The sequence below is a fragment of the Centruroides sculpturatus genome, unplaced genomic scaffold, assembly GCF_000671375.1.
Source record: "Centruroides sculpturatus isolate CEXI.00-Female unplaced genomic scaffold, Cexi_2.0 scaffold1469, whole genome shotgun sequence".
Classification (NCBI taxonomy): domain Eukaryota; kingdom Metazoa; phylum Arthropoda; class Arachnida; order Scorpiones; family Buthidae; genus Centruroides; species Centruroides sculpturatus.
In genome coordinates, this window is record NW_019385635.1 from 9,422 (window position 1) to 32,511 (window position 23,090).

The 23,090-nt window shown below is 32.3% G+C and overlaps 1 protein-coding gene across 3 annotated transcripts in view; it reads left to right on the forward strand.

Moving 5' to 3' along the window:
* LOC111640774 (myoferlin-like) overlaps window positions 1-23,090 on the forward strand; it is a 32,128-nt gene that overhangs the window by 6,569 nt on the left and 2,469 nt on the right. For all 3 annotated transcript variants that reach the window (XM_023386832.1, XM_023386831.1, XM_023386833.1), the window contains 19 exons: window positions 1,779-1,881; window positions 1,985-2,118; window positions 3,205-3,405; window positions 4,651-4,707; window positions 4,812-4,872; window positions 6,758-6,835; window positions 8,743-8,924; window positions 8,999-9,148; window positions 9,216-9,314; window positions 11,582-11,743; window positions 11,818-12,016; window positions 14,894-14,958; window positions 15,029-15,130; window positions 16,685-16,810; window positions 16,884-17,039; window positions 18,440-18,531; window positions 18,607-18,777; window positions 20,361-20,503; window positions 21,791-21,930. In XM_023386832.1, coding sequence (XP_023242600.1) covers window positions 1,779-1,881; window positions 1,985-2,118; window positions 3,205-3,405; window positions 4,651-4,707; window positions 4,812-4,872; window positions 6,758-6,835; window positions 8,743-8,924; window positions 8,999-9,148; window positions 9,216-9,314; window positions 11,582-11,743; window positions 11,818-12,016; window positions 14,894-14,958; window positions 15,029-15,130; window positions 16,685-16,810; window positions 16,884-17,039; window positions 18,440-18,531; window positions 18,607-18,777; window positions 20,361-20,503; window positions 21,791-21,930 — 2,421 coding nt within the window. The remainder of the gene's footprint in view (window positions 1-1,778; window positions 1,882-1,984; window positions 2,119-3,204; window positions 3,406-4,650; window positions 4,708-4,811; window positions 4,873-6,757; window positions 6,836-8,742; window positions 8,925-8,998; window positions 9,149-9,215; window positions 9,315-11,581; window positions 11,744-11,817; window positions 12,017-14,893; window positions 14,959-15,028; window positions 15,131-16,684; window positions 16,811-16,883; window positions 17,040-18,439; window positions 18,532-18,606; window positions 18,778-20,360; window positions 20,504-21,790; window positions 21,931-23,090) is intronic.

Here is a 23,090-nt window from a genome sequence, read left to right on the forward strand (position 1 = left end):
CATAAATCGAAGGGGTACATATAACTTTCATTATAAAATGGCATATGTTAATCAATTTGCTGTAAATTATTAACACAAGGAACAAGAAACGATAAAAACTTGCTTTAAAATATCCCAGTGTGAACACTGATTTCCCTTTTAACAGTCTAAACAACTTGTTTATCCACTTGATTTGCTTGTCTATTTGTGTTGCTAGTGCCAAGTGAACCTGTAGTCTAGTAAAATTATGATTTAGCCGAGCATTAATTTTTGAAGAGAAAAAAAAAATTATTTTTCTATTGTATAATTATTGATTGAAAAGATTGGGGCTTTTTGTGTCTTTACTGGACTACTGGTATTAGGAATAATGAGGCCTGGATCATACCCTCATCATGCAATGCGTGTCACTGCATGCGTGCATTACTTGATATTTAGCAAATTTAGATGTTATGTTTGTTACAAAACTTGAAAGATTCGTGTATTGTTCTGCACGTTATAAATTCGCAGCCATTACTTTCAAGGTCAGTACACAATTATAATCTCTATTTAACAACGTGGGAACCAGATATCTCATTAAATTTTGTTAGAAATTATTGTAGAATTTAACTTTTCTTTATTGTTAATTATAATTATTTATTTTTAGGAAATATAATTTATGCATGTATTAAAATGACTTCTGTGATTTTATATAATATACTTATAAAATAATAATAAAGAAATGTATGTACCTGATTAAATTTATTATTATTTACGTAAAATAAGTAATTCACTTTTAGTTTTAGTTAGTTAGTTAGTTTTTTTATGGCGATCAGTTATAAGGGCTGTATATATCTAATGCAGTAATTATAAAATTTACATACAAGAATATAAGGGGTACTTGAGAAAAAACTAATGGGCTAATAGAGTACATCAACAAAAAAGGTTGAGAACCACTGCAGTAAAAGAATATGCAGTTATAATGTAGTAACTTTGACAGAAACAATTTTACATTGAATTTTACTCTGAATACATTGTATAGTGCGAGAAGGATTCAGCCATTCTCGTGTCATATTTAAAAACATGCAAATTTGAAAGTAGCCTATGTTTTTCCTAGGACTATCCTGAATAAATGTATAGTTTCATACAAATTGGCTCAGCCATTCACATGATACTTGAATAGACAGATATGTATATAATTAGATAAGGCATTGGTTCCTTCCAGTGGTAATTGTAGGTAAAGGTAACCTAGAATACACTTCTAGAGACTGCAGATGTACACAAATATATGTTTGTTCAATCTCTGTGTTCAATACTAGTGAGATCTGTTGCATACTTTTAACCTGTTCTCAATACAACAAGGCCACAGAATGTCATCTAAAACAACAAACTTTCCCAGATGATATAAAGTGTTGTATATGCTACTGGATGACAATAGACAAATCTGATCTTTCTACAAATTGTACTCGATGATATAGATCACTGCCATAAATTGTTACTGACTAAACTAATACATCCATCATGCTGTGTACTCCTCAGTCTAATGTATCATGTAAACCCAAAACAAACAATACTTGTTTGATTCTAGACATAGTAAAATATCAAGTATTGCATGATACAGGCTTTATATAAACTTATAAGGCACCTTTTACATAATTTATAATAATAATACATAATAACCTAAAATTATCACTGGTTATTTTTATTTATAAAATTGATAACTGATAATATGTAAAAAGTAAAGAAGTGTGCTTTAATTTGATAGATGACACAATTTAGTAAAAATAATTAAACATAAACATTACTAAACACTTAATTTTTAGAGTGGGGAGGCTACAGTGGCCAAGAACGAAGTGCAAATTCCATCTGGATGGATATGGGAGAGTAATTGGGAAATTGACTTGAATAGAGCCGTAGATGAAGATGGTTAGTATCCAATTATGAAATTTATTTTGAGGAATAAATTTCATAATTTATTCCTCAAAATAATAATAGTATAACCCATAGAAACTTTTTGATGCTATTCAAGGTTGGGAATACACCACTGAAATGGAAGAAAGCGGCTACCAACCTGTAGAAATGACACATCACCTTTGTCGTAGAAGAAGATGGATCCGACAGAGGGCCTGTCTTCGAGGAATATCGGATTATTTTTCCGAAAAGGTGATCTATTTTTTTAAGTATTTTATGTACAGTGGAACCTCACTTAATGAGCACCTCGCATAATGAGTGTTTTGCATAATGAGCAAAGCACATTGTAAAATTTACCATGCTTAACAAGCGCTGTTTCGCATAATGAGTGACGAGGAGAGGGAAAAGTCCCAAATTATGTACATGCTCCATCAGTCTGTGTTTAGCATTCGTTCCGCTAGCATCTTAGTGTCGCTTGTAATCACATATTTTTCCGAACTTGTGTTCACACATATTACATATAAACATCAACAACTATAGCCCATTATAACACCAAACAATATGCCAAATTCTTGGGCTATGTAAAGTCTATAATTAAATAGTAGAAATTAATTAATTTGATTAGAGGTAGGAGTTATGTTGCCATCTTCNAACTTGTGTTCACACATATTACATATAAACATCAACAACTATAGCCCATTATAACACCAAACAATATGCCAAATTCTTGGGCTATGTAAAGTCTATAATTAAATAGTAGAAATTAATTAATTTGATTAGAGGTAGGAGTTATGTTGCCATCTCGTATTAAATTTAATGACCAATTCCAAATTAAATTTTAGAAATGTCTGAATTAAAAATTAACTATTTATAATTATTAAATTTAATACAAGATGGAAGCATAACTGCCTACCTCTAGTAGAATTAATTAATTTTATTATGTAATTATAGCCTTTATATAGCCCAAGAATTTGGCATATCGTTTGGAGTGTTTATCAAACATATTATCTGTGATTTTTTTTTTTTTTTTTGCAAATCAAATTCTCATTCCAGGCTGGTTCATTCTGCACTAGAAGAAAAGATGATGATGATTCACACCCTTTAACAATGCACATTGTACAATTTTCTTTGAATAAACCTTATACATAAAATATTTGAGTATTTTCTTTTGGTGTGGAATGCATTATTGTATTTTACATTAATTTCTATGAGAAAAATTGTTTCTCTTAACAAGTGTTTTGCATTATGAATACAATTCTGGAACAAATTATGCTCATTAAGAAAAGGTTTCACTGTATTTAATTGCAAGATAAGCAAGTAAAAACTTTAATTATATAGGATTCCGACACCATATCCATCACTTCCATGGATTCGCAAGTCATGGAGGAAGGATGGGAATATGCACCATTATTTAACATGAAATTTCATGCAAAGGAACGAAGAATGGATCTGGTTAGAAGGCGACGTTGGCACAGGAAACTAATTGCAGAGGATCCCAGTGCACCGCTGGTGTTCAATCTGGCTATTACTCCCAAAAAGGTTAGTTTTTAATCCAAAATTTACATAATGTAATAATCAAATCTTAAAATTATTATTAATTTTTTGATTATTTAATAAAATATATATTAATCTGACTATATTCAAGATACTTTTTTATTATGGTATTGACAAAACACAAAGCATGTTCTTGTAGCAGTTCAACTAATGCACACTAAGCTGTAGAAAGAGAGTCATTCTCTTCAAAAATTAATTGCTTTATCTTCTTAATTATCTTGTAAATCTCAAAGGCCTCAAAATGTTTCTACTGTACTCGGTTTGCCATGTGACATATTATATTTGCATTGTGAAAGTTGATCTAGAAACCATCCTCCCATATATTCAACTAGTGCCATGTTGGCCATCTTCTTTTTGATATTATATTGGCTACAGATGACAACATGTTGTCATCTGTCCACCCTTTAGTCAAGTAAAAATAAACACTGGCTGAAAATTGAACCCTGGTCATTGTAATAATCTCTCTATATTTGTTGGATCTTTATCAAACTCACTGGTTTCTTTGATGATTTGTTTTATTTATTGCATATATAACTAGTTTGAGTTATGTTTAATACTGATTTCTAAATTTGCAAATTACACTTTGACTTTATGACATATATATATATAAGACAAAAAGATTCATCACCTACCTATATATATATAGGTAGGTGATGATTCTTTTTGTCTTATTCTTGCCTTGACAGGATATTCATTGTAAATATGATTAACTCTTCATTTTGCTGTGTTGTTTTTGTGTGGGCAGAATCTTGTTTCACTCATTTTGTATATCTTCATCTAAGATTACTGTTTAAATCCTACAGGACAAGTAAATTATATATGTAAAATATTCACGAGTAGGCAGAGTAGGAATATGTCAAATTAGGAGAATAATTTTTATTTAATGGTAAGAACTACTCTTCTGGCCATACTGTGTTAAATTTTCAAAGAAATGTGGAGAGCAATACATGCAAATATATCACATAGTTACTTGCAATAAACTGGACCTTTGGCAAAGTCTACTGTTCTTTTTCCTTTCCTTTCAGCCTGCAAAGCGAAAGAATTGTAAAGCATTTTGCGACAACTTAATGATTCATTTGTATGTATTCTACTAAATACAATCCCAGATAATCAAGAGTGCCATATTATAAAATTATATCATATCAATTTATTGCATATCAAACATTGTTATAAATAATTTAAGTTGTCTTTAATCAAAGTATTTAATAATTGTTTTTTTTATATATATAGACAAGTATTGTGAGGAAAATTATGGGTTCCGAAGCATCCACAAGTGAATCAAAACAGGTCAGTTTATTATTTTTGACAACCTTTTCTATTATAACTTACTCAAATTAATTGATAAATAATATAATTTTAAATAAAATTATATTCTATGTTTTCTCTTTCAGACTGTGGAAGATGCCAAGTTGGCTATGCTCAGTTGCCCTCGTCTGTATTTAATCTATAAACGTACGCATTATCTATAGTTTTCTCTCATTAAATATGATTTTAATACATAAAATTACATTCATAATAAATATAAGTAAACAAACAAGTTTTCTTGCATGAAGTAGCTAATGAGCAAAGAGGTCAATTTGGTAACATTATGGAGTCATTAACATGTGATGAGTCAGTCGGACTTGTTACTCATCAATACTTCTTGTAATAAACTTTATTTGATAACCTTGTTTAACTAGATAAAAAATATCACTAACTCTACACTTTCACGAACTTTAAATAGAATAATAAATTTTAATTCGAGATGCTCATAAAAGATTATCAGGGTTTTAATGTCATTTATCTTCTCTTAGATATGTTATACAATAACAAACCTTACATGAAATGGAAGATGAACTCAATATAAAGTATATTAACCTTATGTAGGCCTTACATATAAGTGAGAAAACTGTTACTAATGTTTTCCATCTATACCTAATACCTTCTTCAGGTAGATTTTTCCAAAATCAAATCTTCCTGGTTCTGGCATTCTAGATTGGAATGTGTAGAAGATTCTCCAACATATTCAGATTTGAACATTTTTGTCTCTAAAGTTTTTCTTAATTATCCAATTTATTCAGTCTATGCATTATCTATTACAATGTTTGGTCAAATATGACCTGTCATACCCTTCAGATCTGTTTTTCTTCTTTAAAATTGACAGATATGCCCTGTAGGTCTGCCTTAAATATTTGTAACACCTCTGAATTTTTGAGTTGATTTATATGGTATGTTTTTTGTATTAGGGCAGCTTGTTGGAGTTTTTGTTTAATCTCATTATTGCATGCGTATATTACCAAGGCAGTGGTTTGCCTTGTGCAGGTAGTGGTGGCATGTAAACATTACCTTTTATATATCCCTACAGGGAGAAATCATGTGGAATGAGGTTGAAGAGCTTGAGGCCATTGGAGAAAAAACTTGTCCCAAGGGTTGAAGTGTCCAATCCACTATTGGAGAACAACATTGTTCCAAATGTTCTCACATCATGAAGAAAATGAGGGACCTTTATTTTTTTTATGATGACTTAAATGACTTAAATGATATTAAATTTCCAACAATCTTTAATGTTCAAATTGTGTTTTTGAATGTAAATAAAAATTTTCATACTCAAACTGTATGTAATTAGACATTAAATTTGTTTTACTGAAGTCTTTCTATAATATATAGTGCATCTTACATTTTATTTTATGTCTAAAGGCTTATCCACAAGACTTTTCTCAATACAACAGTTTAAATAACCAAATAACATCAAAAATCAACAATGGAATTGCCAAGATGGCAAAGCTATTAATCTATCACTTTATAGGATTCGAAATATAGTCAAGATTAGTAAATCAGAAAATTTTATTAGTGGATGTGGCCATTCAAATCCACTCGGTCACATTCGTTGTTGTCCAGACCGAATCTTTGACAAGTATAAGTAAAGGTCCTGTTAGAATCCTTGGCATGAAAAGAATTGAAATAAAATATAATTCAAAAAATTAAACCTTAATTGATGAATTAATGATAAATTACTGCTTGATTTTTGCAGTTATACAGTTATATATTAACTAAGAAAAGCATCTGTTGATTAGCCACAAAGAGTTAATTGGAGGAATATTCCATAGACATTATATCTAATTAACTATTTAGTTCATCCAAAAATGCAATTTTTTTATAGAATGTGTCATTTAAAAGTTGTATATGAATAAATGTAGATATAATGAGCATTTTATATAAAAATGCTTCAAAATATTAAACAATTTTAAAATTATAAATATGGTTGTATGATTAATTACTGCTTTGAATATCATAAAACTGTAAATTAAAATTTTAGGAGAATATTTAATGAATTTTAACTTCTTTTTTATTCTTGTAGATGCCCATAAATTTCAATTAAGAGCTTATGTATATCAAGCGAGAGATCTGATTGCATCTGACAGAAGTGGATTTTCAGGTATAGTAAATAGCTTTCTAGCATAATTGTATATTTTCAATTTAGATATTCATTAATCACTTTTAGTCACATTTTGCATGGCACTTCTTTGAGGATTTTATAAGGAAAAGATTTCCCAAAACATCACAAATAATAACAGAATTGAGAACACTAATCATTCAAGCTTCTAACAAAGTAACAGGATATATGCCATGAAGTGATATTGCTTTTTTAGGAAGCCCACCATGAGTTCAGATAGGTGCACATGGGGCAGCTGCTTGGTGAGGGACAAGCCCAACATATCCAGATGGATCATCCCCAAAACATTCTTGGGTTTTTTTGACCCATCCAGATTTGATTCCAGGTTCTGCAGTAGGTTGTAGGCCTGATTGCTCAGCCATCTGGCCATTGCCATCAAGTGATTAACATCACAGTTTGTGTCAAAGAAGTTGCTGCATGTAATGGTGGTCATATCTTCTCCCCACTTACCAATGGCTCTTGTCAGATATGGCTATATAGGAGGGCAAAAATTTGAGTGATGAGGGGTAGTGAGGTCATGACAAGGTGTCGGAATAACTACACAGGTTGAATAACAATAATACATTTAATAAACATCTAAGAGATTATACATATCAAAGGTAAAAGCAGAAATGACACACATATAAATAATAAAAGGTTTCTATTCTATATCTACGTTCTATCCTAAACTAAAGAACGAGAGAGATACCTCTCTAAGAGGGACGTGTTGGAGAGAGAGACAAAATTCGGTCAAGGGTTTACCTCGTGGGATTCGATCTCATTGTATTAGGCGTTGGTAGGACACATTGGGATCAGAGGTTTCTAATCATACTTTCCCGTGGATGGAGGTATGGAGCTGGTGTCCCTTGATGTTCGCTCGTCTATGTCCGATATGGGTGTATGCTCCATTTATCTCCGACTGTAGAGTTCTGCATGGAGATGTCCACTGATGGAGTTTATTTTGCGGTGTCCTCCTCGGCTGTCCACCCAGAGGTGCAAGTTCAACCCCTTTTTATACTTATTTCGGAAGGAAAATCATGGGGGAAGAAAATCTGATGCAATCGCCAGCTCAACTTGCGTACAGCTGTGTTTATGTTATCGTCATCCTTTCTTTCCACTATTTGACATCTTCCCATCATAAATTTGTCAAACTCCCTGATTTATTGATGTGAGATGACTCATATCAGAATGTGTCTCACCACCTTAGTAAAAATCATTGCCTTATTTGGTCATTTAGATTGACTTTCTCATTGGGTCGATCAGACTTAGAGGGGAGTACAGGGTTTTGTTTTATCCTTGTCAGTGACCTTTTAGTTACTCTCTAGACAGTAACAGGTGTTTGTCACCGTTAATTGGCTACTTATCTGCACCTTATATTTACGTTAGAATTTGAACAATCCCCTGGTGTGAGTGGAGTCCTTCTTCGGACAATTAAAGTCACCTTCGAGGTGATGCAGTACACTGAGGGGTCAAAAGGTCTCCTCTTTACTTCACAAGAAGGGAAAAGAAAAAGGAAATAATGATAAAAATAAACTATACCAACGTGTGAAAATTTACACTTGTGTCCGAATTCTCACACATTATTTAAGATATCTAATTGTAAAAAAATGAAATGGTAATCAGTAATGTAACTAGAAATAATATTAGGGGGTCCTGAGTTAATGTACAAACCTATATTTACATCTAGTACTAATGTGAATGTAGCCACTAGTGCTGTAAATGAAGAGTAAACTCTTAGATATTGTATGTACAGTACATGTGTATAAGTGTGTTTGTCATGTTCAAATCATTTTTCTGTAATTGTTTGATTTCTTTCTTAACTTATTTATTTCTAAAGATAAGGGAGGACCTGGACCCATCCTTGGTTACAATACTAATAATAATAATGATAATTTTTTTTTATTTTTTAGATCCATACATATGTGTGTCTGTTTTGAGTCAAAGTATGAAAACTGCCATCATTTTCCAAAGTCTCTGCCCGATATGGGACCAGACTTTAATATTCGATGAAGTAATAATTTATGGCGATGTAGAGACTGTAAAGTGTGAGCCTCCAATAGTCGCCGTGGAAGCTTATGATCAAGATGCTATTGTATGTATGATTGATGTGAGATCCTTCAAACAAGTATTACAGAAAAATTTGAATCAAAACATTTATAAATTCAGGGCGAAGACGAATTTATTGGCCGTTCTTTTGCGACCCCTTTTGTTCATCTGAATCCTGACAAATATCGACCACCTCGACTTGAATGGTATGAACTCAAGAGAGGGAAGAGACCAGGCGGAGAACTATTAGCATCTTTCGAACTATTATTGGTAAGGTTGTAATGCTTTAAAGAGTCAAGAATGCTAGGTTTAATATCTAAAAATCAATCTTTTACAGGCTGACGTTGGAGATTTACCATTTATGCCACCTAAACGTGGAGACTTTTATATTGTTCCTACTGGGATAAGACCAGTTTTACAAAGAACGGCTATTGAAGTAAATATCGAGAACTATTTTAAAATTATTAGGAATAGTTTCATCACAAATCTTGCATGTTAGTAAGTTGTAAAGCCTTTTTTGTCATTGATCAGTTTGCATTAATTGCCAGATGGAATTTGCCAGTTGTCTAATTTGTAACATTGCAATGAAACTGTTTTTCAATGATGTATCCATATGCTGTGACATAATAATGAATGTTTTATTTTTTTCACTACTATTCACTATATATAGAATTTGGTTACTACCGCACGCAAGCTTAAATGTGTGTTGATTTTTTGCATCAGAGTACAGGATGCATAATAAAATCCTTACACACTGATATATGTGAGCAATGTGCAACATACTGTGAGAATGTATAGCGCGGACAGGAAAACACAGACACGTTTTACCAATTAAACAAGTTTAATTTCGCGCTAACATTAATATATATACAGAATAAGTTCGGATTCCCGCTGTTACCTACAAACGTACCAAAATCCCGAGCGATCAGATATACCAATATACCTGTAGTTACTTTTCCGATAAGTACCTCCCGACAAAATTAGTTGCGCGCGTAAACTTAACCTAACTTAAAACTAAATTAAACTAAGAGATAGAAAAGATAGAAAGGGGAAATAAGAAGAATTAAAGGACAGAGGGTACTCAATTTTCCTGTTGGTTCTCCATCGTTCCTCGTCTCGGCTTCGTTCTCGGCTGTTCTTCCTTTTAGAACAATTTGGGTCAGTTTTGGCGTTTTCTTATAATCGTCGACCAGATTCTTCTGTCGATCCGCTTCTTACGGCCTCCTTCTGCAGCGCTCCCCCAACTTTCCGTTCCAGAGCCTGCTGCCACACGTCTCTCTCTCTTCGAGTCCGGCCTAAGAATGCCTAAAAACCCTTTGTTTTCCTCTCTTCCCAGCCCCATTTTCGTCTTTTGTTCTAAGGCTACCCCCTGATGGGTTAGGGGTGAGGCGAGTTCTTGGAAATCCGAGACAAAGGAACGAAGAAATCGGAAGGAAGGAAAGTTCTAGAATTTAATTTAAACTAAAACTATACAGACTAATAATAATAATAACAATATTAATAAAAGAAAAACAGGCGTGTAGCCACAATACAATACACAGTAACAAATGCAGCACATAGTAAAATGAGAAATAAATGCATTATCAATAAACACATGAGAAATACAGAAGAAATACACATTTGATTATTTGATGAAATGCTAATGTGCTTGTCAAGCACATTAGCATTTCATGCTATTCGTATACACAAGGTGTCCTTTTTACTAAACCATTGTGCTCTATGACTTTGTAACCAACTTTCTTTCTTTATCATGTATCATTTATGAGAGAAACTTCCAAATTTTACTACTAAGGACACTGCAAATGGTTCATTTTGTATCGTATACTTACTTTACTATAACTAAACTGCATGTCTGTAAGTGTAGCTATCTGCATTCATCAGTTACATGGGTGAATACATACTTTACTAATCACTCTCACATATTTTATATATGGTTGTACCTTCAATAATGGCTGACTTCTAACAACAGCGGTCTCTAAATGGCAGCCATTTCTTCAGGAATGTTTATTTTTGTAATTCATGTAAAATAACCTCCAAACAATAGTCCCATTAGTGACCATTTATGTTCCCATTAGTGACCATTGTTTAGAGCAGTGTCTTTCAACCTGTGGGTCGTGACCACCCCTTGGGAGTTGCAACCCACAGGTTGCAGGTAAAAGAAAAAGACAAGTGTTTGTAGATCCTACACTACAATAAAAAAACCTACAATTTCAGTGAGAAGGCTGTGCCTGTTTACTTTACAGTACAATTGGTTTTTTTTTATCGATATTTAAATCTCTACAGAAAGAAAATTAAATATGTACAGTAGTTTTTAAAATCACTGACCTAGATTTAATATGGCCATGTGGGGTTGTCAGAATTTTTTAACTTGTAAACGGGTCGTGTATTCAATAAGGTTGAAAAACTGTTTTAGAGGTTTGACTATAGTTGCATTCTCAAAGAGTATCTTATTATTCTGTATGCTATTACCGATGCTAGATACATAGCATCAGTATCCATATGAGTGAAAAATAAGAAGTTTTTATTGATTTTAAATTATTTTCTTCATGAATTTAGATTAGAATAATTTATGGAATCTTGTGCAGTATAATAATTTGAATTATGATAGACCCAGAATTCTGATGGAAAAAGATACAAATATAAAAGGTAAAAATTGAAAAAGATAAATCAAGTGAATGTTAAACTGTTTTACTTTATTTTCAGATTCTCTGTTGGGGTGTGAGGAATATGAAAACATTTGAATTTACCCACATAAGCAGACCTTCGATAGAATTTGAATGCGGCGGCACAATCGTGGAAAGCAAATTTATTAAGGACGCAAAAGTTAATCCGAATTTCGACGAGCCTCTATTATATATTGAAATGGTAAATGTTTATTTATAATTAATTTTATATATTGTAATGTCAAAACATTAGACTCAACTCCGTATCGATTGCAGTTACTTCCGGTCGAAGAGGTTTACATGCCACCCATGCATATCAAAGTAAGAGATCATAGACAGTTTGGACGTAAACCCATCGTTGGAACTCACGTTATTCCCTGTCTGCATACATTCGTCATTGAACCCATCTTTCCGAGCAAAGATTCTTTTGGGAAAGTCGCAGTTACTGTTGGAATGGAAGGAGATAAAGATAAAAGTAAGATTTGAGAAGTCTGTTACATTGTATCACACATAAATTTTGTTAAACTATGTGATAGTGTTTAAACAGCATTGCTATTATCTTACATTGTCAATGTTTAACTTTATCATCATATTCTCTAGTGACCGAGTGGATAAACCCACTGAACACTAGTAGTTGGTTGTAGATTTACATCTCACCAACAGGAGCATGGCATTTACCAGGTTTACTCATGTGTCTAACCTAAATAGGGATTATTTTCTCATATAGAAGTCCTCCCAAGAGGCAGATCACCCATGTGTTGTCTTACACCATTTATCCAATTCACCTTATTCTCTATCCATAACTTTAAAATAATATTGGTAACTTAAGAAAAAGCTTTACTCATTATATCCACTATTTATATGAACTGTTGTCAATACATAATTTTATTATTATTTAGCATATAAGTAATCAAGTAATATACTTGATTATTTATATGCTTGGGCTTGGCACATAAGGGTCTGGGAGACAAATGGTTAACAGTTTGTCTTCCCAATTTTATGCTTTAAAATATGTTTTATTTTACAATGGTTATAACACTATTTTGAATTTGTATAATATTGTGAGCCCACGGATTTTTAAGGAGACTTTTTAAAATCAATATAAATTGATTTTTACAAAATGTAAACAATCACCAATAGAAAAAATGGAGAATTAGACTGGAGATCACCAGTTGTATCAACACATCGATGGGAAAGTTGACACTTAGTTGTCAAAGACTGCAAGTCATCATCAACAAGGGATGATCATGTGACGCCTTTCCCACGACAATTGTATAAAAAAGCAAAACACCGGAAACCTAGGGTGATCACTTGGAAGTTATATTTGGTAGATGTGCCATTTTAGGCTTCATCGACTTCGACAAAGAAGAAGAGACCAGGAACTTCCACATAGAATTCAATTGTCGCATGTAGCTCATCATTATCACCTAGAGGTAATTATTTTAGAACAGTAAACTCTCTCTTCTATGAACATAAGCCTAACCCTTTGGAGAAAGGTTAGACTGTATAATTGCTCCCTAAGCACACTTATCTTATCCACATTTAGCCATAGATGTATCCAAGTTATTGTAATCTCTTATATTTACTAGTTACTTATATAATAAATGTTTGATTTGTTATGTTAACCTGTCAACCTGCCTTTTTCGGAAAATGAACACCTATTGGCTTACCCAATGCACTCCCCACTCATTAACTTGCCTTCCAATCAAGTTTAGCCATCCGATGACCCCACGGTTGGGTTTTAACCTGTGCTGATTAAGTGGTTAATAGCCCCTATAGCCCCCATCTTATCTCACAATATGTTTCACTTAAATTTATTCAAAAGTTCTTAAGATTCCAAGTAGTCTAGCTTGATGTCAACCTTTGGATGAGGTTAAAAATATTAGCTTTTAAAAATAGTGTTATCGGAATTCAACGTTTTTGTTTGGTCAGTTTATTAATTAATATTGAATTTAACAAGGAGATTCCTAAGGTTAGTGTTGTTAAGATAATTTAGATGCTTACAATTTCAATAAATTAACAGATGAATTGAGCAAACATCTGTGGTGGCAGTGGCCAAACTGAATCTCATGAGCTGCAAATGGCTCATCTAGATCATTACCATGGTTCCCATACAACCTGCTTATACAATTCTTTTTGTAAATGTAAACTTTGTAACATAATACTGTTCTAATAGAGAATTTGGTCCTGGCATATTTCTCACAAGCAATAAAAGGCTCCTATTGTAATAAGGTCAGGCCATTATCAGTCTATAGTTCAAAAAGACATTGTCTTAACACATATTACATACATAACATCTAAGAATTTGAAATTAATATCATATAAATTCCTACTGCATCCACTCTATATTTCTTTCTATGCCATTTTCTTAAAAGTTTTGTTGCAATTGAAATATGCAATATACTGTTAATGACATAAAAATTTTTGAAAATTTTAATTAGTTTGAATAATCAATGTCTTGGAAAGTAGATTTATGTATTACTAGCTGTTACCCGCAACTTCGTCCGCAGAGGTTTTGCAAGCAAACCCCATTTACATTCAATATTTCAATAACCATAGTAATTGTTATATAACACCTACCGCTGAAGAGAATTGCTGAGAATCAAATGAACTATTTTCAATTTGATCAATTTTCTGGAAAGTTTACAATCATTCTAGAATCGAACCAATATGCAATAACAAACTCGAATTTAAAACGGTTCGAACATTTTTAAAATCGAAATAGATAAAAATATTTATAACAATGTCTGAAATGTTATCAATTTAATACACCTAAGTACTCAATGAAGACTAAATGTAGTACAAAAAATTGCATCTAAAATAGTACAGTAAAAGCCATTCTTCCGGTTAAGCCTTAATCCCCCCTCTCCCCAACGGGGAAATTTAGAAAAATTCCTTCTTAGTGTCCACTCTCATGGCGTACCTTACTAAAATGCAGATAAAACAAAAAATCACATCTAAAATAGTACAGTAGAAGCTGTTCTTCCAGTTAAGCCTTAAGCCTCTCCTCTCCCCTCACAGGAAATTCAGAAAAATCCCTTCTTGATGTGAATTCCCATGGCATACCCTTCTAAAATGCAGATAAAACAAAAAATCTCATTTAAAATAGTACAGTAGAAGCTATTCTTCCGGTTAAGCCTTAATCCTCTCTCTTTCCTTCATGGGGGAATTTCGAAAAATCCCTTCTTAGTGTGCATTTTCATGATGTACCCAAACTGTATACCAAATTTCACCTTTAGGTTTAGCTGTTTGCTCTGGGCGATGATGAATCACCCAGTCAGTCAGTCATTCAGTCAGTCAGGACAAGTAATTTTATATATTTAGATTTAAATTGGTTCATTTTCAATTTTAGCTTTAGTGGAAGAAACTGCCATTGATATGCCCGATTATCTCGAAGATGTGACAGATAAAACCGAGGTAAGTAGAAATTGGACACAAAATCTAAGTTGCATTAACTAAGTAGTTTACAAAAATGTTTATCTTAAAGGAAGAAACAGAGGGTATCGACTGGTGGGCAAAATATTACGCATCAATAGGAGAAATCCAAAAGTCTGGAAAATATTTAGAAAAAGAGTATGATACAATTGAGGTGAGTGATTATTAAATGAATCAAACTTTATATATTTTTAAAAGTAAATTTCAGTAACATTAAATTGAGATTTGTGCATATTATATTTTTCAAATTTCAAAACCTCTTTTACATTTAATATAATTGTATTTGAGGTTCAGTGTGGAAGGTACTGAGAGAGTTGGAGCATCATTATCTGTATAAGATAGCCACAGCCGTCAGTTACTTTTGCTAATGTGGAAACCTGACCAACCTTTTTGTTGATATTCCTTGCCAAAATGGAAATGGATACATCGTGATCATGGAACATACATAGAGGGACAAGGCACATTTTAACCTTTGTGGAACACATAACATTCTATGAAAAACCCTTATATTTTCTACTAGATTACACTGAATGTGCTTATAGTTAGTCCAGGGTGGATTCATAGTCATATTCATCCTCGAGCCGTTCTTCTTTGAACAAGCTAGTCCCAATGGACTCAAGACATGCCCCATGATAGCCTGGAGATACTGAGAGATGCTCAACACTTTTTGTCATACCTCGACTGAATGGCAACAACATCTCATCAACCATTTTTGTGTGAGATAAAGAGAATTTATATATGAGGCACTGTATATGGCATTTTCTGTGACATTTCATGCAGTGATTTGTCATGTGTTTCTTACTGCCTAGCTCTGTCATTCTTTGGATCTTAATTTGCATTTTTATTTGTGAGAATACCTAAAACAGTGTGATTTTTCAAGGGCATATTGTAAATTTGGCATCCTCTAAAGACATTGCATTTCACACTGCATGAGAGAAGCATCAAAGAGGATCAATTAACAGTTCCTTGCCTTTATTTTATATGTTCAGATTAGGAACCATATTGAGCAGTATCCCATCACAGGGATGTCAATATCAATTGAATTTGGGCTAAATCAGAGACCTTTTTTTAATCAAATCAAATGAGACAATAAATTTCAAAGGAATCATATGGTTGCATACTGTGTTGCAGGTTAAAAAATAAACTTATTATTATCTTATATTTGAGTAGACTTACTAGAAGCAACAAAACATTGCATGTAGCCCAAAGGCCACAGATTTCCCATCTTTGGGCCAAATAATAAAATGCTAGTAACAACATTGCACAATAATAATCAGTTAAAGTTTTTAATAATTTATTTATATTTTGGGATGATTTGGAATACAACCCAATTTGTTCTTTTCGTGTGTTGACAGACAAGGGGAGCTGGAAATTTTTCTCCTTACCTGTAGTGATTCCTACCTCTATAAAATTAACATATTTTTAACTAAATAAAAACAAAATCTTTAAGACTGCTTTTTATTTATAAAGAAACATTCTATATATTTTATTTGTTCAGAAAATAAAAGGCCAAAGGAGTCTGCTAAGAGGCATAAAGGGTCAGTCTACCCTCGTGCCCCACATAAGCTCTCAAATACCATTCCTACAGAACACATTTTCGATGTTATTAATTTTATTTCTTTATTTTTGTGCAAGTTTGTTGCTTGGTATATGTTAATTTCCTATAATCAAACTAAATCAATCATTAATTTAATTTCTTTTGTAAAAGGTCTACAGAACCGAGCTTGAGAAAGTCGATAAATTTCATAGTTTCACTGATTTCCTCAATACTTTTCCTCTAAAACGTGGGAAAAGTAAAGACATGGAGGAATCCGATATCGTTGGAGAATTTAAAGTAAGAATAGTGTTTAAAATGCCTCTTAAAATAAACATAAATAAGAATTTATTGAATTTTAAATCATTTTCAGGGAACGTTGAGAGTTTATCCACTCCCATCTGATCCCAACGCTCCCCAACCTATGAAAATCTTTCAGGGTTTGACACAGGCAACCGTGGAAGAGATTACAGTACGAGTGTACATTATAAAAGCATTTGATCTTGCTCCAATGGATCCAAACGGTCTGGTAAGATGAGATATTGACTTACCGTATTCTATATACTTGAATGTTTGTTTCCAAACTCTGTCTTGATGTTCCTTATTTACTATTAAAATCTGTATAAACATTTTTTTGTCTATGAATGTATGCATGTCCATAGATGTCACTCTCTGGTACTAGAGGGGCTATGAATGATATTGGCTAATCTGATACATAAACAAAATGGGAACAAATGTGAACACGTGTTTGTGATACCGCTTTTCCTTGCTGTGCTGCATGTGTGCAGCATGGCAAGGAAAAGCGGTATCGCAAACGCATCTTTGCCATGTGGCAGCACAACCACACAAGCGTCAATTCGCTTACATTTCAGCGCATGCGTTCAGTATTCAAGATTGCAAACGATACTGACACTGTCACTATCCATGTGTTTACAAATTTTGTTTTGTTCAGCTTGATTTATTTAGCTAGAATATTTTGTCAAAGATTCGAACGAAGATATTGGATTAGAGATATTTTCTTGGATCGATAAAGAACTGGTGAACAAAATAAGCTTATTCCTCGATTAAGACCTCTCGATAAAGAATACTATTTTGAGTAAGATTCGGTTGTTTTGTTCTTTGAATTAAATTATATATGATTATTTGTGTAGAATTTGTGTTAAATTTATTATCCTTTTCTCTTTATTCTGATGTTAGTTATCCACATCAAACTTTTCGCCATTAAAACGCCACATGATGTATTTTCTCATGTGACTACCAGACAAAAGATAGAATTTAACAAACTTTTGCAGCATGAGAAAAGTGGAAAAGTGGCACAAAATCAACTTCTGTGACGAGAAAAAGTGACGTCATCTGCCGTTTTTCCTTGCCACGCCACATGTGTGCATCCTCCTTTAGGAAAGAAGTTGCTAGCTGCAATTTTGATTGGTAACATTATATAAGTGACATTGTCAAAGAGTTGAGTTGCAAAGCATTGAAATAATTACAGCAGCATTCGAGATTCTTGCAACATTGTCTTCCTTGGAGTCAATGGGAGTCTCATATGCACACATGATGTATCAAATTTACAAATGCTGGTGACTTAGATGTTTGTTCTATGTTCCCACTTTGCCTCTCTAGGAAATTTTGGGACCACAAAACAGTGTTTTCTATTACCAAAGAGTGACGTCTGTGAACATACACTTGTAGACAAAAACGATTGTTTTATGTTCCCTATTTCTTGTTAAACTTTATACTTAGAGCTTGGAAATCCCCATGACATAAATTCTCTCGGGTTGAATTTTGTCTCTCAAATCATTTGAATAGTCAAATGGATCACTAGGTTCAAGTTTAAATTTGAAAATTTCATTTACTGACATGCACTGTTGTTGTATGGCTTGTATTTTGAATATTTATTCCATTTAAGCATAATGATATTAATATTTACAGGCAGATCCTTACATATGTATTAAACTGGGTAAGAAGAAACGGGACAACAAGAGTCGTTATAAACCGAATACCATTAACCCAATATTTGGAGAGTAAGATTGTAGTGTTAATATTAAGAAACTTTTTAAGTATTTTAATGAAAAATTATAATTTTGCTTTTATTTCAGAATGTTTGAGTTGTCGGGAAAACTCCCTATAGATAAAGATCTAACCATTTCAGTTTGGGATTATGATCTGGCGAGTGGAGATGATCTCATAGGAACCACAGTTATCGACTTAGAGAATCGCTATGTCACCAAACACCGTGCCACGTGCGGATTACCTAAAACCTACCAAATGTAAGTTTGCCATGTCGAATCTTATTCAAGTGATAAGAACTTATAAGGAACAGTACACACAACTATGAATTTTATGCATAAGATAATTATGTTTTTAGGTATGGAACATGCAGCTTTGTTCATTGAGAATGTACAGACTTAGCAGATTATATTGGGTGAGTCAGGAAAAGAAAGAAATGATAGTATAGGTTATTGTAAGCAAAAATCTTTATATGAATGTGGGTATTATTCTCCGTAGTTTCAGAGATATATCTGTACGAAAATTGCTCGCATGCAATAGTAATCATGAATGACATCATGTGTTATATTCAAAACAAATACTTGAAAATCAAATCCGAAACTTCAATACACTTTACAATTGATGTTTAGACATAACTTGTAAAGCATGTTGAAGTTCAGGATTTGATTTTCAAGTATTTGTTTTGAATACACGTTTTAGCTGTTTTATTTCCTTATTCTTCGTTCTGCAGGTGCGATCCCTAAGAACCGTCTTCCATCGGAAAAAATCTCTTTCTAACTCGTTAAATTCTAACAATCCTCTCTCCATTTCCGCTATTGAAGTTTGCCATAAGTTTTCGTCTTCCGGAACAAAGTTAGGACCTTTTTGTAGAATTTCCTTGATTTCAACGTTTTCATGTTGTAAAGCCAACATTTCGTTGGCTTTACAACATGAAAAAATTGAAATTTACAAGAGTAAATTAAAAGACGGGTGTATCAATGCAAGGGATGCTGATGGTTTAGCTTCGGCATGGAAGTTCTTTGTAAAAGAAAAGTTAAAACACAAAAAGTCTTAGTTCATATCTGCCTTTATAATGTGATGTTTTTTGATATATATTTTTATGTATTTAATCATTTTTGTGCATATAATCTTTTAGGTTTATTTTTGTTTTTAGTTTTATATCGCCTTATTTTATTATTGTTTTATTATTTATTATTTATATTAATATGGCTTCAATCTATTTATTACAGTTATTTTGTATAGTGATTGGTTAATTTATTTTACGTTTTAATTTCAAAATTTGTAATGTTCGAAAATTCCGTTTTAACGCAATTTTCAAAGTTGTTCGATATCACCTGATGATGGCCTATCTCATTAGGCTGAAAACGTTTGTGAGTTAATAAATATTTCTCAGCGTTAAGGTGTTGAATATTTTACTGTTTAAAAGAAGCTGAGTTTGATATTTAATTTAGTAACAAGTGTCATTTATTATTATTGTTGTATGTGAGGAACTTTCATACAGCCATTTCTTTAAAACTACTGAGATTTTTGCTTACAATGCCCTATACTATTGTTCTTCAAGATATTTTCCTCACTTACCCTGTAAATTGGAAATGTAACACAGATTTATTAGTATAATGTTCAGATTATACCAACCTTAACATCAATTTAGTTATGAAGAATGAATTTCAATAAAAATGTATAGACTTATTGAATTAAAAGTTAATATTTTCAGAGTAATTAATTTCATATTTAGGACTTTAGTGAGGAATTTGAAGCTTCAGTTTGAAAACCATTTATCATATTTTATTTTTGAATCAAACAAAAGTAGTTTTAAATGAGTAATATTTCATTACTTACATAGATCGGGTCCAAACAAATGGAGAGATTCTAAAACTCCTAAAGAGATACTGACAGAGGTTTGTCATTTACATAATCTTCCTCCTCCTGTATTTAATGATGAAAAGGTTTATTTGGATAATAAAGTATATACTATAAGCGATTTTGGTAAGTATAAATTTTAGCTTTATTGCAGATGATATAAAATGTGTAAGAGTTACAAATGATGTACTGATTTAATTGAAACTGCTGTCTTAGAATGGAAACTTTTTAAAAAATATACACCAACATAGATTCCTGTTGTTGTGTATAACCAAAAGCATTACAGTGTTCTAAGAAGTATTTACTTCAAGAAACTGAAAGCTTTCATTCAAACTGCAATTAGATTTTGGTTAACAACTGGGTTATATACAGTAGAACCCCGATTATCCAAGGTAATGGGTACTGATGCTACCTCAGGTTACCAAAAACTTGAATGAAACGGACTTTCTTGACCATTTCAGATTAAAATTTAAAGTGATTTATATTTGTAAATTCACTAAGGCAGTGGTTTTCGAACTTTTTCAATCATGAAAATTTTCGTTGGCCATATTTTTTTGCAGAACCCTAATTCTATTCATGATTTTTACCAAGCATTGTAAACTCACAGCATTCTTCTTTCTTTTACATACTCCTAATATTTGAGTTGTTTGCATAACATAGATTTGGAAGGAAAGAGAAAACATTTTTATACATAACTGCAAACTTTTATTTTTGTACAAAAACAAAATACTGGGCTTTTATCTACTTTTGTACTTAAAGGCCAATTGCAAATCTATTTTATATCCAACAAGTGATTAGGTAAATCTAGGCTGGCATCCAACCTACTCATAAATTTGTTTTCGGTATAAGCATAAGCCAAAAAGTCCAGTTCATATTGGTATGCAAACACAAAAGGGAGTTTTTAAGACAGAATATGCCAAATTTCATTAAGTAAATCAAGTCATTTGGTGGCACAGACAATGTGTGAGGTTTATTTCAATTGAGAAACTGCTGCACTAAGGTATAAACAGACATTAAGAATATCATTTTTATTTAATTTATGTAGTATACAGCTAATACGTACAGTAGATTTAAGAATAAAAATTTGTATTGTTTGCCTCGTGTTAAAGTTACTAGTTTGCGTTTTATCAATTATGACAAAATGATTTGTTTCTGTTGTTACACAAGTTACTATCTAAACAGAGTTTAAGAGAAAGTAGCATATTTGTTTACAGCTTCTCTTTAGATAAAATCAGGGTTCTACTGTATTAATCTTTTGGATTGAAGACAATCCATAATCGCAAGATGTCTATGTGTGATAATTTAAAATGAAAATTGCTTATATTAAATCAGTCAAATAAAAAAAAATTATACTATTTAAGTATGTAATCTATTAAATTTTGACTGTTACAAGTTTCATTGTTTTTTTCACAGAAAAAACTCCACCTAAAAATTCGCATTTAGGTTCGATGGATCAGAGACTGGCTCTCTACATATTGAACCAATTCAATTTAGTGCCCGAACACGTAGAAACTCGATCATTATATAATCCGGCCACACCCGAGCTGGAACAGGTATTTATTATTGTCAAAATGTTTTAATAAATAAGAGATTTCTCTGAAGATTAAACTCAGACTCATACTTAACAGAGTTACAATTTATCATTTCTGCTTGTAATTTGCAATCGGGTTTTCTTTTAGTTTATAAATAGTCTTTGATATGTGTCCATTTATATGCGTTTATATAATCATCAGAAAACATTTTAGAATAATTGAAGTCAAGTTAGTGTTTTTTTTAATTAGGATGCTGCTCAAATACTAAATTGTCTTGTTAAAGAAATTTAAAGACTGTTTCTAAGATGCTATAGCAGTAAGCTTAAGTGTAATGCTGTAGTATCTTTGAAAATTCACAAAGTAAAATCTAGTGAAGCATACAATTTTAAAGGGTGATCTTAAAGTTTCATTTGACATCCCTGTAATTTGAACTGCATGCAAACTTAGAAATTGCCGCCAATTTACAGTTGAACCTTTGCAAACACACTAACATTTTGCATGAGATTAAAAAGGGAGAGGTATGCCGAGATACTTTGCAAGGAAAGTTCTTTCAGGCCACATCCTTTACCAATGAAAGTCTGATAGTATTTCATCCAAAACCTAACAATTAAAATGTGATCATTTGCACTGCATCTGCAGAAAACATTGTTTCCATTACTCGTCCTGTGGGAATTTTGCATCCCTTTTGTATCAGAAAATGGATGCAAAATCAATGGAAAAATGCCCTTTTGTATCAGAAAAATTGCACCAGTTTCCAAAACATCATGTACAGTGCTCATGCAAGGCCGTACAAAATATCACACTGCTATTGAAACTGTTGTACAATTTGAGAATCTCTGCACGAGATTCTGGAAAGATTGACTAGGTAATTCACCTGACTTGAATCTTATAGAACATCTTTAGGCACAGTTTCAAGACAGTGTTTTGGATGTGGATGGCAGAAAACAATTGATTATAACAGAGAGTACAGGACAAGTGGCTATCATTTCTGGTGGTCTGTTGTCTTATCTGGTAGATACTTTTTTCTTTCATGATTAATGATAGTTTAGATAAACATGAAGAGTATGGTATAATTTATTACTCAAATGCATGGTTATAATTTTTGAAAATAACTATGGGTGCAAACTTTTAGATCAATCTGTAGTATTTTGTGTTTTGGTATATTTAGTCCTGTCTGTTTT